This window comes from Mesoplodon mirus (assembly GCF_964341445.2).
Source record: "Mesoplodon mirus genome assembly, chromosome: 12".
Lineage (NCBI taxonomy): Eukaryota > Metazoa > Chordata > Mammalia > Artiodactyla > Ziphiidae > Mesoplodon > Mesoplodon mirus.
In genome coordinates, this window is record NC_138988.1 from 101,422,383 (window position 1) to 101,445,280 (window position 22,898).

A 22,898-nucleotide genomic window follows, 5' to 3' on the forward strand; every position below is an offset into this window, starting at 1 on the left:
AAAAGGACATAGTCCTGGGGGGCCATGTTGTGAAACGTATAATGAGGCCCTCTGGGTGCTGAAGCAACAAAAATATGGGGTGGAACCAGGATCTGCCTCCTACATGCGGTGCTCAGCGATAAACCTGGGCAAGGTGAGGCTTATCCAAGGGAACGTGCACACGGAGGTGTGCAGCATGCATGCATGTGCAGATGACCTTCGGAACAGGGTGAGCAGGAGGCCAAGGGAAGGGGCATTAGGGGTCCTCAGACCAGCCTTGTGGAATCTGGCCTTGGAGAATCGGATCTAGAAATCTGCATCACAGGGACTCATGTCACGGCAGGGGTCTTACTGAATCTGCACCCCCGAAGGGGGTGTACTGAAAACCAGAGCCCAGAGCCATGTCACACAAAACTGACACAGGAGAGGAGGCCCAGGACAGGTTAGAAACAAGGCAGAACAGGCACTCGGGGGTGGGTGCACCGGCCCGGACTTAGCATGGGCTCCAGAGCCCCGACCTGTGAGCTCCTGGCTCTACTCTGCAGACCTTGAGAAGCAGCAGCCGCCGAAGAAAAATGAGAAACAGAACTTTGGTCCTGAGCACCACACACACAGTCCACTGACTTCCTTCCAGGCGTTGGAAGTCAAGCAAGGATGCAGCTAATCACAACTTGGGTTTTCACTCTTCTCTTTTAATCCCTGCACACACATCCCAGGGCAGCTCCAGACCCTGATTAATGTAACACAAGTATGTGCTCAGGAGAGATCACAGCTCACCGTTCGACTATCAGATTCTGGAACAGATCCACCAGGACAAATAAATCTAACTCTACTCTTTCTGGCACATTTTTGTCAGTGTTTTCACGTTTTTATAATTTTTGTTTTCAAAAGTACAGATTCACCAACAAGTGAAGGTGGTAATGCCTATGACTGATTACCGAACACCAAATGTTCTTTTAACCCACTGTTTGCAATTGTCTACGGGGAAGACAAAAATAAACGCAGTGTGATAAACTCAAATGTTCTAAATAAATTTTGTGGTATTTAAATTACAGGGTTAGTATAGCAAAAGGTGAAAGAAAAGACAACCTTTCATTTATGTTCTGGCATCATATGCATAGTCAATCGCCATACCTCCCTTCAGTGGCACCACCACCATCACAACACTAGTGACCACTTATTTAAATTTATTTATAAGTAGTGATTAGCTAACATTATCCTAAGTGCTTTGCATGTGTTAATTCATGAATCCCCACAATGCTCCCATTGGTACAGATATCCCTGCCTTCTACAGATGAAGTAACCAAGACACAGAGAGGTTAATTAACCTGCTAGGGTCACACAGCTAGGAGTGCGTACCTCTCAAAGATCATCACAAGGGTGCCTTCAGCTCTGAAAATACAAACTCAGGAACACCCCTCACCCAGGACATTTCTCTAGTACATGGTAAGCCTTCACAATGCTTTCACAAACACCGCATTTGAATACAAGTTCTAAGTGAGGTTTTACCCTGCCATTTTGGTAAAGTATAGAAAAATCGAGAGATTTCTGAAACGTTCTGCAGAATTAGGACTAGAACTCAGCCCCCAACAATTAGTCCTCTCCTCCAAATCAAGATGACTCGCAATAAAATCAGCATAAAATCCAAAATTAGCACAAACATCCCTAAGGCCTGCTTTAAAAAAATACTTATAAACAGTAATTTACAAACAACTCCAATATGCATTGTGTATAAATGAGAAATGCATCTTAGGGTAATATCAAGGGTTGGGCTATAAAAAATTCAATATAATTCACAAACAACACACTGTTAAAAAAATCAATAAAAAGCGATTCCATGCTCATGAAATAGAGTGTACTATGCTAGTAGGATGGCTCAAATAGTTTGACATTGAAAATAATACTCTACAACAACATGAAATTATTCCTAAAGAGGGTAGAGCTTGAAAGAGTGCTTTTTTTCTAATACGCAAAGTGACACGAAAGCTGTATCAATTATTCCTCATGGCCTCTAAGCCTGACAGCCTATGTTCAAACCTCGGCACTGACTTTGATCTTAAGCAAGTTTCCTTATCTGCAAAATGGGATGATAACTGTACAAACCTTACATGTAGAGCACATAAAGATAAATGAAAATCAATGAGGAAACAGAAGACTTAAACAGTGTATAAACCAGCTGGAACTGACAGTACATCGAGAAAACACTCCACCCAACAACAGCAGAATACATGCTCTTCTCAAACAGACGTGGGATGTTCTCCAGGACAGACCATATGCTAGGCCATAAAATCAGCCTCAATAAATTTAAAAAAAATTGAAATCACAGAAAGTATGTTCTCCAACTACAATGGAATGAAATTAGACATTAATAATAGAAATAAATGTGAGAAGCTGTAAATATGTGGAAATTGAACATACTCCTAAATAACCAAAGAAGAGATCACAGGGAAATAAGAAAATACTTTGAGATGAATGAAAAAGAAGACACAACATACAAATATTTATGGGATGTGATGAAAGCAATGCTTAAAGGGAAATTTATAGCTGTAAGTGCCTCTACGAAAAAAAGTTCTCGAATAAATAGTCTAATCTTCTACCTTAAAACACCAGAAAGAGAAGAGCAAGCTAAAACCTAAAGCAAGCAGGAGGAAAAAAATCATGTTTAGAGTGGAAAATTAATGAAGTAGAGAACAGAAAAGCAACAGAGGAAAAATCAACAAAATCAAAAGTTCTTTGAAAAGACCAATAAAATCATCAAATGTTCAGCTGGATTGACTAAGGAAAAAAATTGAGAAGGCTCAAATTATTAAAATCAGGAATGAAAGCAGATATTACTATTGACCTTACAGAATAAAGAGGATTGTAAGGGGACACTATGAACAACTGTATGGCAACCAATTAGATAACTTAGACAAAATGGCTAAATTTCTAGAAAAGACATTGACTACTGAAACTGACTCAAGAAGAAACAGAAAATGTGAACAGACCTATCACAAGTAAAGAGACTGAATTAGTAATTTAAAAACTTCTCAGAAAGAAAAGCCCAGATGGCTTCACGGATGAATTCTACCACATATATTTTATTTTTTCTTATTTATTTATTTATTTATTTATTTTGTGGTACACAGGCCTCTCACTGCTGTGGCCTCTTCCGCTGCGGAGCACAGGCTCCAGACGCGCAGGCCATGGCTCATGGACCCAGCCACTCCGCGGCACGTGGGATCCTCCCGGACCAGGGCAGGAACCCGCGTCCCCTGCATCGGCAGGCGGACCCCCAACCACTGCACCACCAGGGAAGCCCTCTACCACATATTTAATTAAAAAGAATTAATATCAACTCTTCACAAACTCTTCCAAAAAACAGAGGAGGAGAGAATATTTCCAAATTCACTCTCTGAGGCTAATATTACCCTGATATAAAAACCAGCAAAGGACATCACAAGAAAACTACAGACCAATATTTCTTTGCCTATAAATAGAGGCAAAAATCTTTAACAAAACACTAGCAAACCCAATCTATCAACATATGACAAAATGACTATACACTGTGCCCAAGTGGGATTTATCTCAGGAATAAGGTTAATTTAACATCCAAAACAGAATAAAAGACAAAAACAACTTGACCATCTTGATAGATGTAGAAGAAGCCTTTGACAAAATCTAACACCTTTTCATGATAAAAACACCAAGCAAACTAGGAACAGAAAGGAAGTTCTTCAAACTGATAAAGGGCATTTATGAAAAACCTACAACTAATAGCATATTTAATGGGAAAAGACTGAATCTTTCCTCCATAAGATCAGAAATAAGACAAGGATGTCCATTCTTTTCACTTCTATGGAACATCACACTGGAGCGTCTAGCCCGGGCTAGCAGGCAAGAAAAATAAATAAAAGGTTTCAAAGGAAAAAGGAAAACTCTCTCTACTTGCAGATGACATGATCTTAGATATAGAAAATCCTAAGGAATCCACCAAATAACTATTAGAATGAATAAACAAGATCAGAAGGGTTGCAGGAAACAAAACCAATATAAAATTTGAATTGTTATTTTTATAGATTAGCAACTGACAGTCAAAAAACAAAATTAGAAAACAATTCCATTTACAATACCACTAAAAAGAATAAAACACTTTGGAAAAAATTTAAAATAAATATAAATATATTTATTTATAAATAAATATAAAACTTGCACTCTTAAAAATGATAAAACATAGGGGAAAGAAGTCTATTAAGACTTAAATAAATGGACAATATCCCATGCTCAAAGATTTAATATTGTTAGATGGCGATGCCCCCAAACTGACCTACACATTTTGCAATCCCTATAATCTTCCCAGCTGCTTTTTTCTGCAGAAATTGATAAGCTGACACTAAAATTCACACAGAAATGCAAGCAACCCAGAACAGTCAAAACAATCTAGGAAAAGATCTAAGTTTGAAGAGTCACACCTCCCAATTTCAAAACTTACCAAAAGCTACAGTAATCAATACAGTGTTAGGCCTCAGGATAGACATACCTATCAATGGAACAGAATTGAGAGTACAGAAATAAATCCTTACATTTATGGTTAACTGAAATTTGATAAAGCTGGTAAGATAATTCAATGAGGAAAGAAAAGTTTTTAAATAGTTCAAAAGACTGAACTTGGATTCCTTCCTTATACTATACACAAATATCAACTTAAAATGAATTGTAGACTTAAATGTGAAAACTAAAATTATGAACGCATGGGGATTTCACTTCACACCTACTAGGGTGGCTGTGATGAAAAAGACAAGTGTTGGCAAGGATGTGTAAAGCTGCAACCGTGACACACTGCTGGTGGGAGGGTAAAATGATGGAGCTGCTCTGGAAAACAGCTTTGCTGTTCCTCAAAATGTTAAAACATGGAGTTACTACACGACTCAGCAATTCCCCTCCTAAGTATCTACCCAAGAGAAGTGGAAACACATGTCCACACAAAACTTGTACAACAATGTTCACAGCAGCATTATACAGAATAGCCAAAAAGTGAAAACGACTCAAATGTCTACCAATTGATGAAGAGGTGAATAAAATGTGGTATGTCCATACAATGGACTGTTATATGACAATAAAAAATAATAAAATACTGATAGATGCTACAACATAGATGAACCTTGAAAACATTAATGCTAAGTGAAAGAAGCTGGTCACAAAAGACCGCATGCTATATGAAAAGTCCAGAACAGGTGAATCAACAGAGGATAAGTAGATGAGTGTTCTCCTAGGCCTGGAGGGTGGGTAGTAATGAGGAGTGACTGATAATGGGTATGGGGTTTCTTTTTGGGGTAATGAAAATGATCCACAATTGGGTAGGAGAAAGCGGGGAAACCCCCCAGAAGGGAACAGGCTATACCTGTAGGACTGGATTTTGAGGGGTCAAATACACAAGCGACAGAGGACTTTTTTTTTTTTTTGGCAGGTGGGATAAAAGGAGAAGGCAAAACAAAACGAATGGCAAACAGAAGGCAAAATGATACTAACAGGCTGATGTGGAGGTAAAAAAGTAAAAAGCTAAAATGTAAAATATGTTAAAAAACGATGACAGTGTTCACTTCCTCCTTTGTACCCAAAAACACTCCTAGGAGGAGATGAGGGGCAAAGGGGATTGGAACTTACATGGAAAAAAAAAAAACACTTCATCAAAATTCTTTAAAATAGTGATACCTGTCATAATGTCATACTCTACCCTACTTCTAGGAGTTCAGACTGAGAAATCCATAGGATTCAAATGATTGCAGCATTACTCAGAAATGCAAATAAAAATAATAAATAGCACTGGTTGAGTGCCTGCCATGGGCTAAACTCATTATCTCCAAATCCTCATTAAAAATCTCATTTTGGGGGCTTCCCTGGTGGCACAGTGGTTGAGAATCTGCCTGCTAATGCAGGGGACACAGGTTCGAGCCCTGGTCTGGGAAGATTCCCACATGCCGTGGAGCAGCTGGGCCCGTGAGCCACAACTACTGAGCCTGCGCGTCTGAAGCCTGTGCTCCGCAGCAAGAGAGGCCGCGATAGTGAGAGGCCCGCGCACTGCAATGAAGAGTGGCCCCCACTTGCCACAACTAGAGAAAGCCCTCGCACAGAAACGAAGACCCAACACAGCCCTAAATAAATAAATAAATAAATTTAAAACACTAAAAAAAAATCTCATTTTGGGCTTCCCTGGTGGCGCAGTGGTTGAGAGTCTGCCTGCTGACGCTGGGGACGCGGGTTCGTGCCCCGGTCCGAGAAGATCCCACATGCCGCGGAGCGGCTGGGCCCGTGAGCCATGGCCACTGAGCCTGCGCGTCTGGAGCCTGTGTTCCACAACGGGAGAGGCCACAACAGTGAGAGGCCCACGTACCGCAAAAAAAAAAAGAGAAAATCTCATTTTAAAGAGAAGGAAAGTGAGGTACCAAGGTTATGCAACTTGCTCAAGGATGGAAAATTTACAAGTAGCAGAGCTGAGATTTGAAATCAGGAGCCTAATTCCAAAAATCCAGAAATGTACCACTATACCAGTATGTCCCAAGTACACCATCAGTGGATCATAAAATGATTTCAGTTGGAATAAACGGGACCATCTCGTTTGAGTATTTATATATGATAAAATATCAATTTCACAACTATATAAAGTCTTCTTTTGAATAAATATGTAAAAAACAATGTTAGTCAACTCTTTAAAAGAAATCAACATAATGCTTAAAAGGGAATATGGAAAAATAACAACAGCCTGATTTTTTGAGAAGGTGAAATTCTGAGTCCCTTTAAAACGTTTTCCTGGATTTCCAATGTTCCTAAATGTGTGTGTAAAAAAAGAAAGCATTAAAAAAAGTCTGTTCTAACCCTTAAAATTAAGTAATCCTTCTGTAAAGTGCATTTTCCATTGGTTCCTCCCACATTTTAATATACCCACAACTGAGCTCCCTCCCACTTCTGAGGGAGCATCTTTCTCCCTCAGGAAGTAGATTCCTGACATTTATCAGATTTTCTTTCTCATTTTATCCTATCTTATCCTGAAGCTCTAGGACCAGCCCACTTAACTATTTATTCAACTGCTCCAGAAATTTTTCGCCCTGCAGGGTATCTGGTAGGCATATGCAAATAGTTTTAAAAAGGCAAGGGTTACTCTGCTAATCCTCTAGGGTTCCTCTGTGTCTGATAAGCTGCCCACCTCTGGCACCTAAGCAAAGAAACTCCAATTGGCAAAGGGTCACCCTGAAGATTCCCCCATCGGCCAAGGACCTAGCCCAGGTACTTCTGTTTCCTTGAGCAGACACCTCTGACACACTGGAGACTGTACACGGCAGGCAAACAAAACCACCTCTGGCTTTTCCATACAGTGAACAGAACTCTTTGTGCCTTTAGGTAAGATGGATGGAAGGCCACTTTGCTTTCTGTCAACCTCCAGGCTCTAGCCAGCAGGCAGAGGCTGCCCTCACTCACCTGTGCATGTTCCCGTTGGTGGTAAAAGACTGGCCACACACAGCGCACTTGTAAGGCCTCTCCCCAGAGTGCACCAGCATGTGGCGGTCCAGGGAGCTGGCTGAGCTCAGCGACTTCCCACAAATGCTGCATGAATGGTCGGCCCCTCCAGTGTCTGTGTTGTGCTGCAGAAAGCAATGATCGCAGTGGTCACTTAGGAAGACGGGTCAAAACAAGGTGATTATGAAATGCACATTCAGAGCTTTATTTTAAAAAAACTAACACTTCTCAGCAATGTTTTTTCTTTTTCATTTAAAATATCGTCCCGAACATCAAAATCTATTGAGACCATAGGCAAATAAATATTGTGTTCTATCAAACCCAAGTTACTAAATGATGCTACTATGCAGTACCATGTTATGATTTGAATATTGTCAGTCCTTCACTGTTCTAGATTCAATACTTGTCAGGAACCAGCCACAGCAGGCAAGGGAGAAGGATAAATCTTACTGTCAAGAAGAAAAGCCAAAAGAGATCCCAAATCAAGGAAATTCCCTGCTACACGATGTAAGTTCATAGCAATATATAGAATTAGGGTCTACATCTATAATCTCACTGCACTGTGAGGAGATTTGGTTCACAATGACAAGTCACAGATGATGAAAAGTCTTCTGTTGTACGTGGTTAGTTAATTAGATGTTTGCTAAATTCCAAAAAGATATTCTGTATTGACCTGGGACTCTGTCACAATAACACGGACACACAAAAATTATTTCATAACTGCCCCTCAAAATTAAGAATACTAAATCTAAATTAAACAGCCACAATTCATCCGTTAAGATAAAATCCCATCCCCTCTCTTAACAAAGAAAATACAAAAGCAGCAGCAAACCTGGCGAATGTGCATAGTTAACTGGTGCTGTGTAGTGCAAATCTTCTCACACAGGGGACAGTTATAGGAAGACTTCTCCTCTTTTGTTTCCTGAAAAGAGAATAAAAGGGAGAATCCATCTCAGCTCACAGTGAACTAATGCCTCTCATCTGTGTTATAAACATCTGTGTCTGACGAGCTGTAGCAACAGAGCAGCTGAGAGCATAGGCCCTGGAGCCTGGCTGGGTATGAGCTTGGGAGAGTGGCCGTCCCGTCTGCCCTCAGTTTCCTCATCTGTAAAATGGGGGAAATAATAGCATCTATTGCCTCACACGGTGATAAGGATTAAATCAGTCAGCACACAGAAGACACCAGAACAGTGCCCCGTACAGGCTAAGTGCTCAGTGAATACTAGTGTTCTTGTTAGACACCATTTAGTTAATCATCAGCGATGGTGAAAAATTACGCATCAGGCCACAGCTGAGCTAGAAAAGGGATGTATTTCTCCTCAATTCTGACCCAGGCTCCAGTCACTAGTTTCTACCTGGTCTTGAGTCCACCAAGACACACAAGAGGGAACGGAGTTCTCACATCAAAAACCCACCCTCCCGAGGGTGGAAGGCCCCAGTACCCACCAGTGTGCCCATCGGACATCAACGGGTTCCTTTTACTCGCTGCGAGCACCTGCTTACCACTGCTTATAAATAACAAAAAAGAGTGAGGGAGGGTGCAGTCGCTGGGAGGTGACAGGAGGGAGGGCTGGACCCTTGGGCATCTTTCAATAGACCTCTTTTTATGTGTACTCATTTGAATGCATTTCTGTTCCCTGAAATAATACCGATTATTGAACACTTACTATGTGCTAAACTCTGCACATACAGAATAGTGTTTTTTCACACAACCGTGAGAAACAGCCACTATTATGGATCCCATTTTCGGGATGAGGAAACGGGTACAGAGAGGCAAGTAACCTGCCCCCAAATCAAAGAACTATTTAATCCTGGCAGCAGAGCCAGGATTAAAACTCAGGCCAGCTGCTCCACAGCCCGTGCCCTAAACCGCTAGGCTGTGTAAGTCTGACCCAGAAAGGATTAACCCCAAGGCACAGAAAGGAAACACCCTTGTGGTTGGCTCATGAGAGATGACGAAAATAAAAGTCACCCTGAAGACCATAAAAACAAATGGCACCAGACGGGGTGGAGTGAACGCGTGATGGGGTCTAGTACGCGGCTCCTACAGTGGGTTCCCTTCCCTCTTCTGAGACTAACAAGCCTTATTTTAAGCACTATACACCTGCTCCCAGTCTGGGGCCTTGGGTCTGAGAAATAGGTATGCTACACATTTTTTCACTCTCAAATTAAAAAAAATCACAGATATGAATTCTAAGAAAGGTGATTAACCCAGAGACAATTTAAAAAACAAAACACAAAAACCCCTGCACCTTCGCCCAGTCATCATCCACTTCCACTCCTCCCCGAGGCAACGTGTGTGTCTGCGGGGAGGAGGGTGTCAGGCCTTCTCAGCCCCACTCTACGACAGTCAGAAAGGAGCTGGCCAAGAACCACCAGGCAGAAAAACCAAAACCAAAAGTAGTAACAACAAAGTAAGAGCTCTCATATAAAAATGAGGGATGCCTCACAGCTGGGCCCAAACTCGGTCTTTCGGGTATTTTTGTTAAATTATTAGGTTAGTGATAATATATATTAAAAAGTTTTTTTGTGTGTTTTTTTTTAAAAAGAGATTCATCGGTAGGGTGGAAATATATGTTAAAAAGTCAGGCCTCCAAGTAGCCAGCCTCTTGAGGATTTTAAAATTCTTTTTAAAAAAAATCATCTTGCGTTCCCCTGAGGCAAATTTCAGACACGCTGAGTGGCCCCTGGGGCTAATGGGATTGATCCTGGGTTTACGGTTAACTGGAGCCTCACCATTCTCAGAGGCGGGCAGCGGCACGCTGCAGACCATAGCACAGGTCCAGGACATCCACAGGTCCAGGACATCCACGATGGTCTGGGAGAAGGAAGTCTCCAGACTCAGATTTAATTTTTAAAAACAAATCAAACAGAGAAGGGAGCATCGTGATGCTGGAAGAGGACCTGCTGGAGAGTGCTGAATCCAGTGGCTGTGGCCGTGCTGGTGGAAGGAGCACGCTTCCTGAGCTGACAGACAAAATTAACAGCTAATGTGATAACTAACCATTCCATAATGAAACTATCTGGCACCCTTGTTGGCTTCCGGCTATGGCTAATCTGCCCTGGAACTCTGCTAGCTGCTGGGCTTCTCCCCAGGGCTCCCTTCTCAGCCCTCCTGTCCGTCCCAGGTAAGGCCGACGCAGTCTGCACTCTCTCTCCCGCACTGCGCTTGGTTTTTTTAATGCACTGTCTTTCCCATCCTACCTCTAGCCCAGACCTCCTTTCAAAAACTCAGCCAGTGCCCTAAGGAACCCCAGAGGACACAGGAAGTGGGTGGGAAATGGCCCAGGCACCCCTGTGGAGTCAGCTCCACTTACCATGCAGGGATGGAGGTGCCATGGGGCCCCTCTACGGCTCTACCTACTGTCTCTGAATCACTGGGAAGGGACCAGAACCTGGACTTGGGCCAGGTCTGCCTGTGTTGGGGTGATGCTGGGCTCTACAGAAGAGCTCGGCACCTGGCGCAGTACCTGGTTGGAGGAAGGAGGGGGGTGTATATTGTGAAATAGGGGGATGAATGGAGGGATGGACAGATAGATGGATGGATGGACAGTCACATGAGAGTGGAAATAAACCTTTTCTTCCCAGAGCTAGCACTCCTTCTCGGCTCAGGCCACAGTCAGACAGGCTGAGAATTTTCTCAGGTACCCATAGGAAGAGAGGCACGCAGAGACAAGGGAAAAAAGAGAGAAAAAGTATCAATGCCCCAAGCCTAAAGCATCATTTAACTCTGCCAAGTCTTCAGCCTTGAGAAAGAGGTGGAGAAACGAACACTCCTGTGCTGCTGGAGGGATTTTAGGCAGGGACAGCTTTTCTTGGAGGGCACATCGTATCAAAAGCCGTAATTCATGTTGTATGTCTACAAATTTATAGAAAACCATCACACTATGCTCAGACAATTCTGTGTAGGGACAGTCACTGCGGGATTGTTAATAAAAAAAGAAAATTAACCCCTAAGAACCCAACAGGCTTACCTTCCTGTCCACCCCCAGTCCCTGGACAAACTCAGAAGACTGCCTTCTCCCGAGGGTTTGGTGGGACCCCATTAGATCAGTGAAGCCAAACGTGGAACGTTCACATCACGTGACGCAGAGTGGAAAGGGGAACGGCTCACCTCACTCCTTGAGCTTCATGCACCGTCGAGCGTGCTGCTGCAGGACAGCAACACCTTCCCAAGTGCCCGGTTTGTACATTAATTAAAAGACTCATCTGATTTCCCAAGGGAGGAGACACCGCCTTTCATAACATCCCTGCCCTCCCATGTACTCCTCTCCGCCCCTCCTGATCTCTGAAAATTCAAGAGGAATAAATGGCGTCTTGAGTGGAATTCTCAGGAGCCCCACTGTGTGCTCTGTCAAGGATGGAAGCTGAAGAGCAGCTCCAGCACAGCCAGGACTCATCACTACCTAATCTGGAGACACTTAAAAAAAAAAATCAAGGAGGTGGCATCAGAAACCCAATCAACCAGCCGCATGAACGAGGAAACAAATCATGCCACAGGAGAGGAGTAAGTCGAGTTCTCTGCCTCGCCTGTCCCGTGGAGAAAGCTCGCGTTCAAATCAAATCACACGGCAGAGAATAAGGGCGCTTTCACCAATACCAACACCACAGCATGGGAAATTTTCTCTACGAAGGGAAACTGACATAAGCTATGAGAAGTTAGCTCTTGAAAAAGGATTATGGCCTCTGGGTATGTCCACTCAGTTCTGACCACCTCCGAGTTTCTGGCTTAGGAAGCTGGGGCTCACGGGGACATCCTTCTCCCAACACTCTCATGGACGCCACAGCCGGGCACACTAACGCTTACCTGGTTCCTTCGGCCAATCCGATTTGGTCCCGGAGGCTTCGTGGGGGACCTGATGCTCTGGGGGCTCCCACCATTCTCGGCAACCTTCCCTACGCTCATTACCGCTGACATCATGGTGTTGATGGAAGACAAATCTGAACCTTCCAAGCCAACGGGCGAACTTGACGTCATTGGGACAAAGGTTTAAGCTTCTAGGAAGCCTCGGCCACAGAACTGAAAATCAGAAATTGCTGATGTGATCAATGGGAAGTTTAGGCTTCTGTCACAACCAGGTGGCAGTGGCCATGGCTGCCACCACTGCAGTGGGGTTAAAACTCCTTCTTCAATTCAAGCTGACACTCATATGACTCCTATGACTTAAGCTTTCATCTAAACCAAGTGCTGTCATGCCAAACCGATAACCCTGCTTCCTTTCTGAGCATGTGCCACCGACGAAGCTGCCCGAGGCAGGTCTTTCTGCCTTTCCTAAGCTTTCATTAGGCAGAGTGGGAAAGGCTACAACAATTAGGAAGCCTGGGAGCTGCCATCTGGCCGGCACCCACCTAACAGCCTAACTCACTTACTGCTATGTGCATGTTCTAGACCTAACAACTAAGGATGAGAAACCCCGGCTGTCACTTAAACTCCAGGCTGCAATACCGTGATTTTAATGGGGAGCCCGAACTGTTAAGACAGCTGAGAAGCCAACACTATCACCCAACACTATAACCGCATTTCAAATCAGCATAAAAAAGACTGTTTCTTAAAACATGCAAGTACATAATATAGCTGTACCCCAGGAAATGGACAGAAGAAAACCCAGCCCTCACTGCCAATCACCTCCATTCTCTGCCCCAACTGATATACTGTGAGACCTTCCCCTGCTGTAGCAATCGCCCACGTGGAGGAGGAAATGAGGCTGGGTTCACTTCTTTTTTTTTTCTTCTCTGGTATCACTCGCTGACACTGGAAGGGAAGCAAAGGCAAAAAGGTTCAGTGAAGAAAAAACAGAAACCATTTGTTTACCCTAATCTCAGACCACTGTATTCCCAAGACTACAGGGAACAGTGTGAGAGGAGGCGGCTAAGCCTTCTTTTTCTTCCAAAACCACGTTCTGTGGTTGTTTTTCACCCTTAACTGATGTTCCCTACAGTGCTGTCACCCTCACTCCCAACAGCCAAAACGATTCTGTGGTATTGTATTTTCTGAAGCTCATATTCATATCCCTACAGCAAACTTTCTACTCCTGTCTCCCACAAGGACTCTCAAGACTCCCACTTGACCATCTCCCGCCTCCCCCTAAAACTGACCAAAGATAAGGCAGTAAAGGAGTCAGAGTCTGAAGGCTAAAGCCTCTAAAGGCTCAGAGTCTAGAAGGGATTAGGTCAGACCTTAAAGCAACTTGGTAATACAAATAGGTTGACTAAAGGGAAAACTACAGCCCATGTACACATCACACTTTACTTCTCCAGGCCTTTTCTAGTTATGCTTCTTCCACAGAAGTACTATGGCTATAGCTATGGCCAGAAGGAAGCCTCCAGGTCAACTGTTTCCCTTATTTTATTTGGGGAGATATTCTCTAGCCACGTATCCTGTTATGCTCCAGTGTGCATTAAATTCTGCAAGTCCACAGCTGCCTCAGAGATCAAGCTAATTATCTCAGGAGCAAAGTGAATACTTAGGAACAACACCAGAAAGAATGTGATGTCTTGCGGTTCCTCCTCCAACTCTAGGAGAAGCGACCTAGGATGTGACAAACGGTAACACCCAGAGCAGCTGCAAACGTGTCCAGCAGCAGAGCAGGAAAGCCTGGGGACATAACTTTATTAAGTGACGCTGCCATCAGCTGAGAAGTCCCGAGCTAAACCCTCACCCAAGAGCCAAAGAGAACCTCAGGAACAGTGCTTTCCTTGTCAAGAGACAAAATGTGCCTTCCTTTTAGTAGACATTTTGAAGATATGACTCTAATACTTTTCCAAATGGTAAGTAAGAGGACTAACGACCAAACATACAACTTAAAACCACTGATCCAGCCTCACCCCTCACATCTTTCCCATTAAAAGAGGAAATCTTGGGGCTTCCCTGGTGGCGCAGTGGTTGAGAGTCCACCTGCCGATGCAGGGGACACAGGTTCGTGCCCCGGTCCGGGAAGATCCCACATGCCACGGAACGGCTGGGCCCGTGAGCCATGGCCGCTGAGCCTGCGCGTCCGGAGCCTGTGCTCCGCAACGGGAGAGGCCACAACAGTGAGAGGCCTGCGTACCGCAAAAAAAAAGAGGAAACCTTGAGCCGGCAAGCCACCTGCCGCAGCTAAGAACTGGTGCAACCAAATAAATAATAAATTAAAAATAAATAAAAATACACATTAAATTAAAAAAAAAGAGGAAACCTTGGTCCAAAATTAAAACAACCAAGAAAACAACAAACAACCCCCCCAAACCCCAAAGCTGTTGTCCTTCCATGAAGTTTCCTCCATATATGTAAGACCATTTAAACTTATTAAAAATTGTGCTTTAAAACTTCCAATTTTGACTGTCTTTGAAAGTTTATTTGGGAGATTCCTCTCTAGGAAAAAACATTCAACACGAGTACACACATACGGAAGTATACACACACCTCATTTTCTTTCTTAAAGGATTTCTGACAAAAGTATCATCAGTTCCCCAGAACTGTTGTCATCAATCAGTATATGATTAGTCCCTCGATTCAAGTAAGGGGACACCTTCTATACCAAAACCATCTCATTCTTTTAAATATATATCCCCCATAGTTTTAATGTACATCAAATTATAAAATAAATGACTAGAAATCTTTATTGTAATTACATTATGTCAGTAAAAATAAAGTTAACCTTTCCACCAATTTATAGTGGGAGTTTAGATGATCTTGCTCTTGTCCTATTACTATACTTAGAGAAGAAAAGTGTGGTAGAGTTTTTCAGACCAGGAATAGATTAGAGAAAACACCTTTTAGATAAATATAAAATTATAAGTTACAGAAAACATATTCTAATTCTTTCACTGAGTAGGGAAAGAAAATGGAGAAAAGGGAAATAGTCAATATGAAAATTAACAAAAAATATATTCATCAAAAAGAGCCAGGGCTTCCCTGGTGGCGCAGTGGTTGGGAGTCCGCCTGCCGATGCAGGGGACACGGGTTCGTGCCCCGGTCCCGGAGGATCCCACATGCCGCGGAGCGGCTGGGCCCGCGAGCCATGGCCGCGGAGCCTGTGTGTCCGGAGCCTGTGCTCCGCAACGGGAGAGGCCACAGCAGTGAGAGGCCCGCGTACAGCAAAAAAAAAAAAAAAAAAAAAGAGCCAAAGTGCCTGTAAGAATTTTTGTCACAATCATTATAACATCAAAGATACATCCTTGCAAACTACCTAAATGTCCTAAATATAGAAAACCCAGCAATAGTCGCAACAGTTAACCAACCTAAGGGCTGAAAGTTGCAGGGGCTTATATTCCAACTGGAAAAGGAGAAAAGTCATGCAAACTTGCTGTTTCCCATTTTGTCTGGACAGGAAGACATTTGCTAAATTTATTTCCCCTTTGGGATAAAGTGTGAAGTGTGACACTACCCACTGAGGACACCAAGATCACCTACATTCACTTCCTTTTCCTTGTTTAAATGTAAGTAAATAGTAATATTTTTAAAAAAATACAGACTTAAGAAAATGAAACTCCCAGTTACACTGTCTGACAAGAAGAACGGTCACTGGACTCGTCCCTGAAAAGCTGTTTCAGAAGCAACCCAAACCAGCCTCTCAGACCTGTTCTAAGATTTTCCTCCAGTTTGCGCTTGTGTGTTATGCGTGAGCTCTCCTTTAGGGAGGATGGAGCAGGAAGAAGGGAAGGGACCGGGTGTAAAACAATGCAGCCCATTGTTCCCGGTCAGAAAACACAAATCCACCTTAACGTTAAGGTGCATTTATGCACTAATTTAACCAGAAGCCAGGAGCCAGAATTAGTCAATTCTACCTACCCAACGCCCAACCGTGGACCACACTAGAGCAGTAATCCAAACTGGCCAACCTAAACCTTCTGATACTCAATCTCAGGGGGTGAAAGACAGGTTTAACAGTTTAAGGTCCATTCACAAAGCACACTTTCTTTGTCAATACTTAAGAGTCCGTATGTTTTCACTCTCTCCTCTGCTCTCTGACACCATCCTACACATCAGCTCTGTCACTGCAAATTAAAAAAAAATAATAATAACCATAATAAACAAAATAAAAATAAAAATCACTGGCCCCATTCTAGTACAATCTCCTCCAGCTGCAACCAGAGAGGAGTGGGAACCCAGATGAGGCCCCCAAAGCAGACATGAAAGGAAATTGTCATCTCCATTGACATGGCCACGTGGACTGGCCTGGTGTTCCAGTTTTGAACCCAAAGAGTTCAAACCTGCGGGTGGGAAGGAATAAGCAGGGAACGGGGGTGCCTGCAGCGTTGCTTCCTGTGAGCCAGGCCCTCGGCACGCTTTCCAAGACTTCTCATCCCACACCCCCGGCTCTTAGGTGTGGAATAACTAGCAGTTCACAGTGAGAGTTTCACCTTGGTTTTGTATCAAAACGTCAGGAGGACCCCAAGCAGAGGGTGGACTGCTCAATGGGGACATGGGGAGGGGAGGGAGGACAACATTCAAAGTTACTGTGACTCAAGGAGTGTCCATAAAGTTTAACTGACCTGTTTATCTTCGTCTTATCAAGCTGGCTCTCCTTACTGAGGAGGTGGTGCTGGCTGGGCCCCAAGCGTGGGCAGGGTCACACCTCAAAGCCACCACCTCTGGAACAGATTGGAGCAACCTACAAAAACAAGAAAAGGTGACATGAAGAGGGAGTCCAGACCAGACAGGATCCTGTCTCTGTGTCATTTTCTCCACTTACAACACTGGGAGTCACAAATTAAGGACAACAGCATTTCCCATCCCCTGCCTGCACTTATAAGCAATCTTCCAGCAACTAGGTCAATTCCACCCGAGCAAGAGCAACTGGAATCGAGTGTGACGTGGACGGAAGGAACCCCCAAAGCATGCCCCAACAACATTGAGGGCGTCATCACGTGCAAATGGCCGAGACCAATGGCTCCAAATGAAGCTTTGAGCATCTGAATGGCATGCTGACAGCAGATGCTGATGGACTGCCACTTTAAAAAAAGAGAAGAAAAGACCACACTAAGTGCTATCAGAAACAGAAGGAGAAAAGAAGAGAGTTGAAAGTAAAACATATGGAACTAAACAGCCCCTTAAGTAAAGCAGTGACTATTATGCCTTCTCCTGAGTGATGGGGAAAATATCCACAACAGTTCAAACAAGACCAAAGGTGTATCTTTTCCTTTCTGCAGGGAAGATAGAGAAAACTCCTCAAGTTACACATGCCCTTCAAGAGTTTGAGAAAGTCTGCTCTGGGGTGCCAGGGGCCTCAAACCCCTGACCTGGGAGAAAGCTGTGTCTGGCCTTCTGCAAATTTAGAGAGACCTAGAACACAGCATTTCCCAGAACTACACGTCCAGAGAAGATGCAAGAAATGTTTAACAAAAACCTAGAAGAATTAAAGAACAAACACCTAGAAGAATTAAAGAACAAACAAACAGAGATGAACAATACAATAATTGAAATGAAAACTGCATTAGAAGGAATCAATAGCAGAATAACTGAGGCAGAAGAACAGATAAGTGACCTGGAAGACAGAAGGGTGGAATTCACTGCTGTGGAACAGAATAAAGAAAAAGAATGAAAAGAAATGAAGACAGCCTAAGAGACCTCTGGAACAACATTAAGTGCAACAACATTCACATTATACGGGTCCCAGAAAGAGAGGAGAGAGAAAAAGGACCTGAGAAAATATTTGAAGAGATTACAGTCGAAAACTTCCCTAACATGGGAAAGGAAATAGCCACCCAAGTCCAGGAAGCACAGAGAGTCCCAGGCAGGATAAACCCAAGGAGAAACATGCCAAGACACACAGTAATCAAACTGACATAAATTAAAGACAAAGAAAAATTACTGAAAGAAACAAGGGAAAAACGACAAATCCCATACAAGGGAACTCCCATAAGGTTAAAGGCCGATTTCTCAGCAGAAACTCTACAAGCCAGAAAGGAATGGCACAATATATTTAAAGTGATGAAAGGGAAGAACCTAACACCAAGATTACTCTACCTGTCAAGGATCTCATTCAGATTCGATGGAGAAATCAAAAGCTTTACAAACAAGCAAAAGCTAAGAGAATTCAGCACCATCAAACCAGCTCTACAACAAATGCTAAAGGAACTTCTCTAAGTGGGAAACACAAGAGTAGAAAAGGACCTACAAAACAAAATTAAGAAAATGGTAATAGGAACATACATATCGATAATTACCTTAAATGTAATTACCTTAAATGTAAATGGATTAAATACTCCAACCAAAAGACACAGGCTCACTGAATGGATACAAAAACAAGACCCATCTTCTCTACAAGAGACCCACTTCAGACCTAGGGACACATAAAGACTGAAAGTGAAGGGATGGAAAAAAGATATTCCATGCAAATGCAAATCAAAGGAAAGCTGAAGTAGCAATACTCATATCAGATAAACTAGACTTGAAAATAAAGAATGTTACAAGAGACAAGGAAGGACACTACATAATGATCAAGGGATCAATCCAAGAAGAAGATATAACAATTGTAAATATATATGCACCCAACATAGGAGCACCTCAATACATAAGGCAACTGCTGACAGCTATAAAAGAGGAAATCGACAGTAACACAATAATAGTGGGGGACTCTAACACCTCACTTACACCAATGGACAGATCATCCAGACAGAAAATTAATAAGGAAACACAAGCTTTAAATGACAAAATAAAACAGATTTAATTGATATTTATAGGACATTGCATCCAAAAACAGCAGATTACACTTTCTTCTTGAGTGCACAGGGAACATTCTCCAGGATAGATCACATCTTGGGTCACAAATCAAGCCTCAGTAAATTTAAGAAAACTGAAATCATATCAAGCATCTTTTCCGACCACAATGCTATGAGATTAGAAATCAATTACAGGGAAAAAAATGTAAAAAACACAAACACATGGAGGCTAAACAATACGTTACTAAATAACCAAGAGATCACTGAAGAAATCAAACAGGAAATCAAAAAATAGCTAGAGACAAATTACAGAGAAAACATGACAATCCCAAACCTATGGGATGCAGCAAAAGCAATTCTAAGGGGGAAGTTTATAGCAATAGAAGCCTACCTTAAGAAACAAGAAAAATCTCAAATAAAGAATCAAACCTGACACCTAAAGGAACTAGAGAAAGAACAAACAAAACCCAAAGTTAGTAGAAGGAAAGAAATCATAAAGATCAGAGCAGAAATAAATCAACTAGAAACAAAGAAAACAATAGCAAAGATCAATAAAATTAAAAGCTGGTTCTTTGAGAAGATAAACCAAATTGATAAACTTTTAGACAAACTCATCAAGAAAAAGAGGGAGAGGATGTAAATCAATAAAATTAGAAATGAAAAAGGAGAACTTACAATGGACACCACAGAAATACAAAGCATCCTAAGAGACTACTACAAGCAACCCTATTCCAATAAAATGGACAACCTGGAAGAAATGGACAAGTTCTTAGAAAGGTATAACCTTCCAAGGCTGAACCAGGAAGAAATAGAAAATATAAACAGACCAATCAGAAATAATGAAATTGAAACTGTGATTAAAAATCTTCCAACAGGGCTTTCCTGGTGGCGCAGTGGTTAAGAATCTGCCTGCCAATGCAGGGGACACGGGTTGGAGCACTGGTCTGGAAAGATCCCACATGCCGCGGAGCAACTAAGCCTGTGCGCCACAACTACTGAGCCTGCGCTCTAGAGCCCACGAGCCACAACTACTGAAGCCCGCGCGCCTAGAGCCCATGCTCTGCAACAAGAGAAGCCACCGCAATGAGAAGGTCACGCACCCCAATGAAGAGTAGCCCCTGCTCACTGCAACTAGAGAAAGCCCACATGGAGCAACAAAGACCCAACACAGCCAAAAATAAATCAATAAAATAAATAAATTTATATTAAAAAAATCTTCCAACAAACAAAAGTCCAGGACCAGATGGCTTCACAGGTGAATGCTATCAAACATTTAAAGAAGAGCTAACACCCATGCTTCTCAAACTCTTCCAAAAAATTGTGGAGGAAGGAATACTCCCAAACTCATTCTATGAGGCCAGCATTACCCTGATACCAAAACCAGACAAAGATACTACCAAAAAAGAAAATTACAGGCCAATATCACTGATGAATATAGATGCAAAAATCCTCAACAAAATAGTACCAAACAGAATCCAACAACACATTAAAAGGATCATACACCACGATCAAGTGGGATTTTTCCCAGGGATGCAAGGATTCTTCAACATATGCAAATCAATCAATGTGATACACCAGATTAACAAACTGAAGAAAAAAAACCATATGATCATCTCAATAGATGCAGAAAAAGCTTCTGACAAAATTCAACACCCATTTATGATAAAAACTCTCCAGAAAGTGGGCATAGAGGGAACCTGCCTCAACATAATAAAGGCCATATACAACAAACCCACAGCAAACATCATTCTCAGTGGTGAAAAACTGAAAACATTTCCTCTAACATCAGGAACAAGACAAGGATGTCCACGCTCACCACTATTATTCAACATAGTTTTGGAATTCCTAGCCACAGCAATGAGAGAAGAAAAAGAAATAAAAGGAATCCAAATTGGAAAAGAAGTAAAACTGTCATGTTTGCAGATGACATGATACCATACATAGAGAATCCTAAAGATTCCACCAGAAAACTACTGGAGCTAATCAATGAATTTGGTGAAATTGCAGGATACAAAATTAATGCTCACAAATCTCCTGCATTCCTATACACTAACAACGGAAGATCAGAAAGAGAAATTAAGGAAAGAATCCCATTCACCATTGCAACAAAAAGAATAGAATACCTAGGAATAAACCTACCTAAGGAGGTAAAAGACCTGTACTCAGAAAACTATAAGACACCGATGAAAGAAATCAAAGATGACACAAACAGATGGAGAGATATATCATGTTCTTGGATTGGAAGAATCAATATTGTGAAGGTGACTATACTACCCAAAGCAATCTACAGATTCAATGCAATCCCTATCAAACTACCGCTGGCATTTTTTACAGAACCAGAACAAAAAATCTTAAACTTTGTATGGAGACACAAAAGACCCTGAGGAGGGCTCCCCTGGTGGCGCAGTGGTTGAGAGTCTGCCTGCCGATGCAGGGGACACGGGTTCGTGCCCCAGTCCGGGAAGATCCCACATGCCGTGGAGCGGTTGGGCCCGTGAGCCATGGCCTGCGCGTCTGGAGCCTGTGCTCCGCAACAAGAGAGGCCACAACAGTGAGAGGCCCGCATACTGCAAAAAAAATAAGAGACCCCGAAGAGCCAAAGCAGTCTTGAGGGAAAAAAACGGAGCTGGAGGAATCAGACTCCCTGACTTCAGACTATACTACAAAGCTACAGTAATCAAGACAGTATGATACTGGCACAAAAATAGAAATATAGATCAATGGAACAGGCTAGAAAGCCCAGAGATAAACCCATGGACCTATGGTCAACTAATCTATGATAAAGGAGGCAAGGATATACAATGGAGAAAAGACAGTCTCTTCAATAAGTGGTGCTGGGAAAAACTGGACAGCTACATGTAAAAGAATGAAATTAGAACATTCCCTAACACCATACACAAAAATAAACTCAAAATGGATTAGAGACCTAAATGTAAGACCGGACACTACAAAACTCTTAGGGGAAAACATAGGAAGAACACTTTTTGACATAAATCACAGCAAGATCTTTTTTGATCCACCTCCCAGAGTATTAAAAATAAAAACCCAATGGGACCTAGTGAAACTTAAAAGCTTTTGCAAAGCAAAGGAAACTACAAACAAGACGAAAGGACAACCCTCAGAATGGGAGAAAATATTTGCAAATGAATCAACAGACAAAGGATTAATCTCCAAAATATATAAACAGCTCATGCAGCTAATACTAAACAAACAAACAACCCAATCAAAAAGTGGGCAGAAGACCTAAACAGACATTTCTCCAAAGAAGACACAGAGATAGCCAAGAAGCACATGAAAAGCACTGCTCAACATCACTAATTATTAGAGAACTGCCAATCAAAACTATAATGAGGTATCACCTCACACCAATGAGAATGGGCATCATAAGAAAATCTACAAACAACAAATGCTGGAGAGGGTGTGGAGAAAAGGAAACCTCTTGCACTGTTGGTGGGAATGCAAATTGATACAGCCACTATGGAGAATGGTATGGAGCTTCCTTAAAAAACTAAAAATAGAACTACCACACGACCCAGCAATCCCACTACTGGGCATATACCCTGAGAAAACCATAATTCAAAAAGAGTCATGTACCACAATGTTCATTGCAGCTCTATTTACAATAGCCAGGACATGGAAGCAACCTAAGTGTCCATCGACAGATGAATGGATAAAGAAGATGTGGCACATATATACAATGGAATATTACTCAGCCATAAAAGGAAACGAAATTGAGTTATTTGTAGTGAGGTGGATGGACCTGGAGTCTGTCATACAGAGTGCAG

The 22,898-nt window shown here is 42.4% G+C and overlaps 1 protein-coding gene across 6 annotated transcripts in view; it reads right to left on the reverse strand.

The window, feature by feature from the left end:
- RREB1 (ras responsive element binding protein 1) overlaps positions 1–22,898 on the reverse strand; it is a 141,466-nt gene that overhangs the window by 58,818 nt on the left and 59,750 nt on the right. For all 6 annotated transcript variants that reach the window (XM_082638472.1, XM_082638473.1, XM_082638470.1 and 3 more), the window contains 5 exons: positions 16,945–17,063; positions 13,097–13,222; positions 12,278–12,490; positions 8,303–8,392; positions 7,432–7,595 (listed from right to left, as the gene is read on the reverse strand). In XM_082638472.1, coding sequence (XP_082494598.1) covers positions 7,432–7,595; positions 8,303–8,392; positions 12,278–12,448 — 425 coding nt within the window. In that variant the 5' untranslated portion in view covers positions 12,449–12,490; positions 13,097–13,222; positions 16,945–17,063. The remainder of the gene's footprint in view (positions 1–7,431; positions 7,596–8,302; positions 8,393–12,277; positions 12,491–13,096; positions 13,223–16,944; positions 17,064–22,898) is intronic.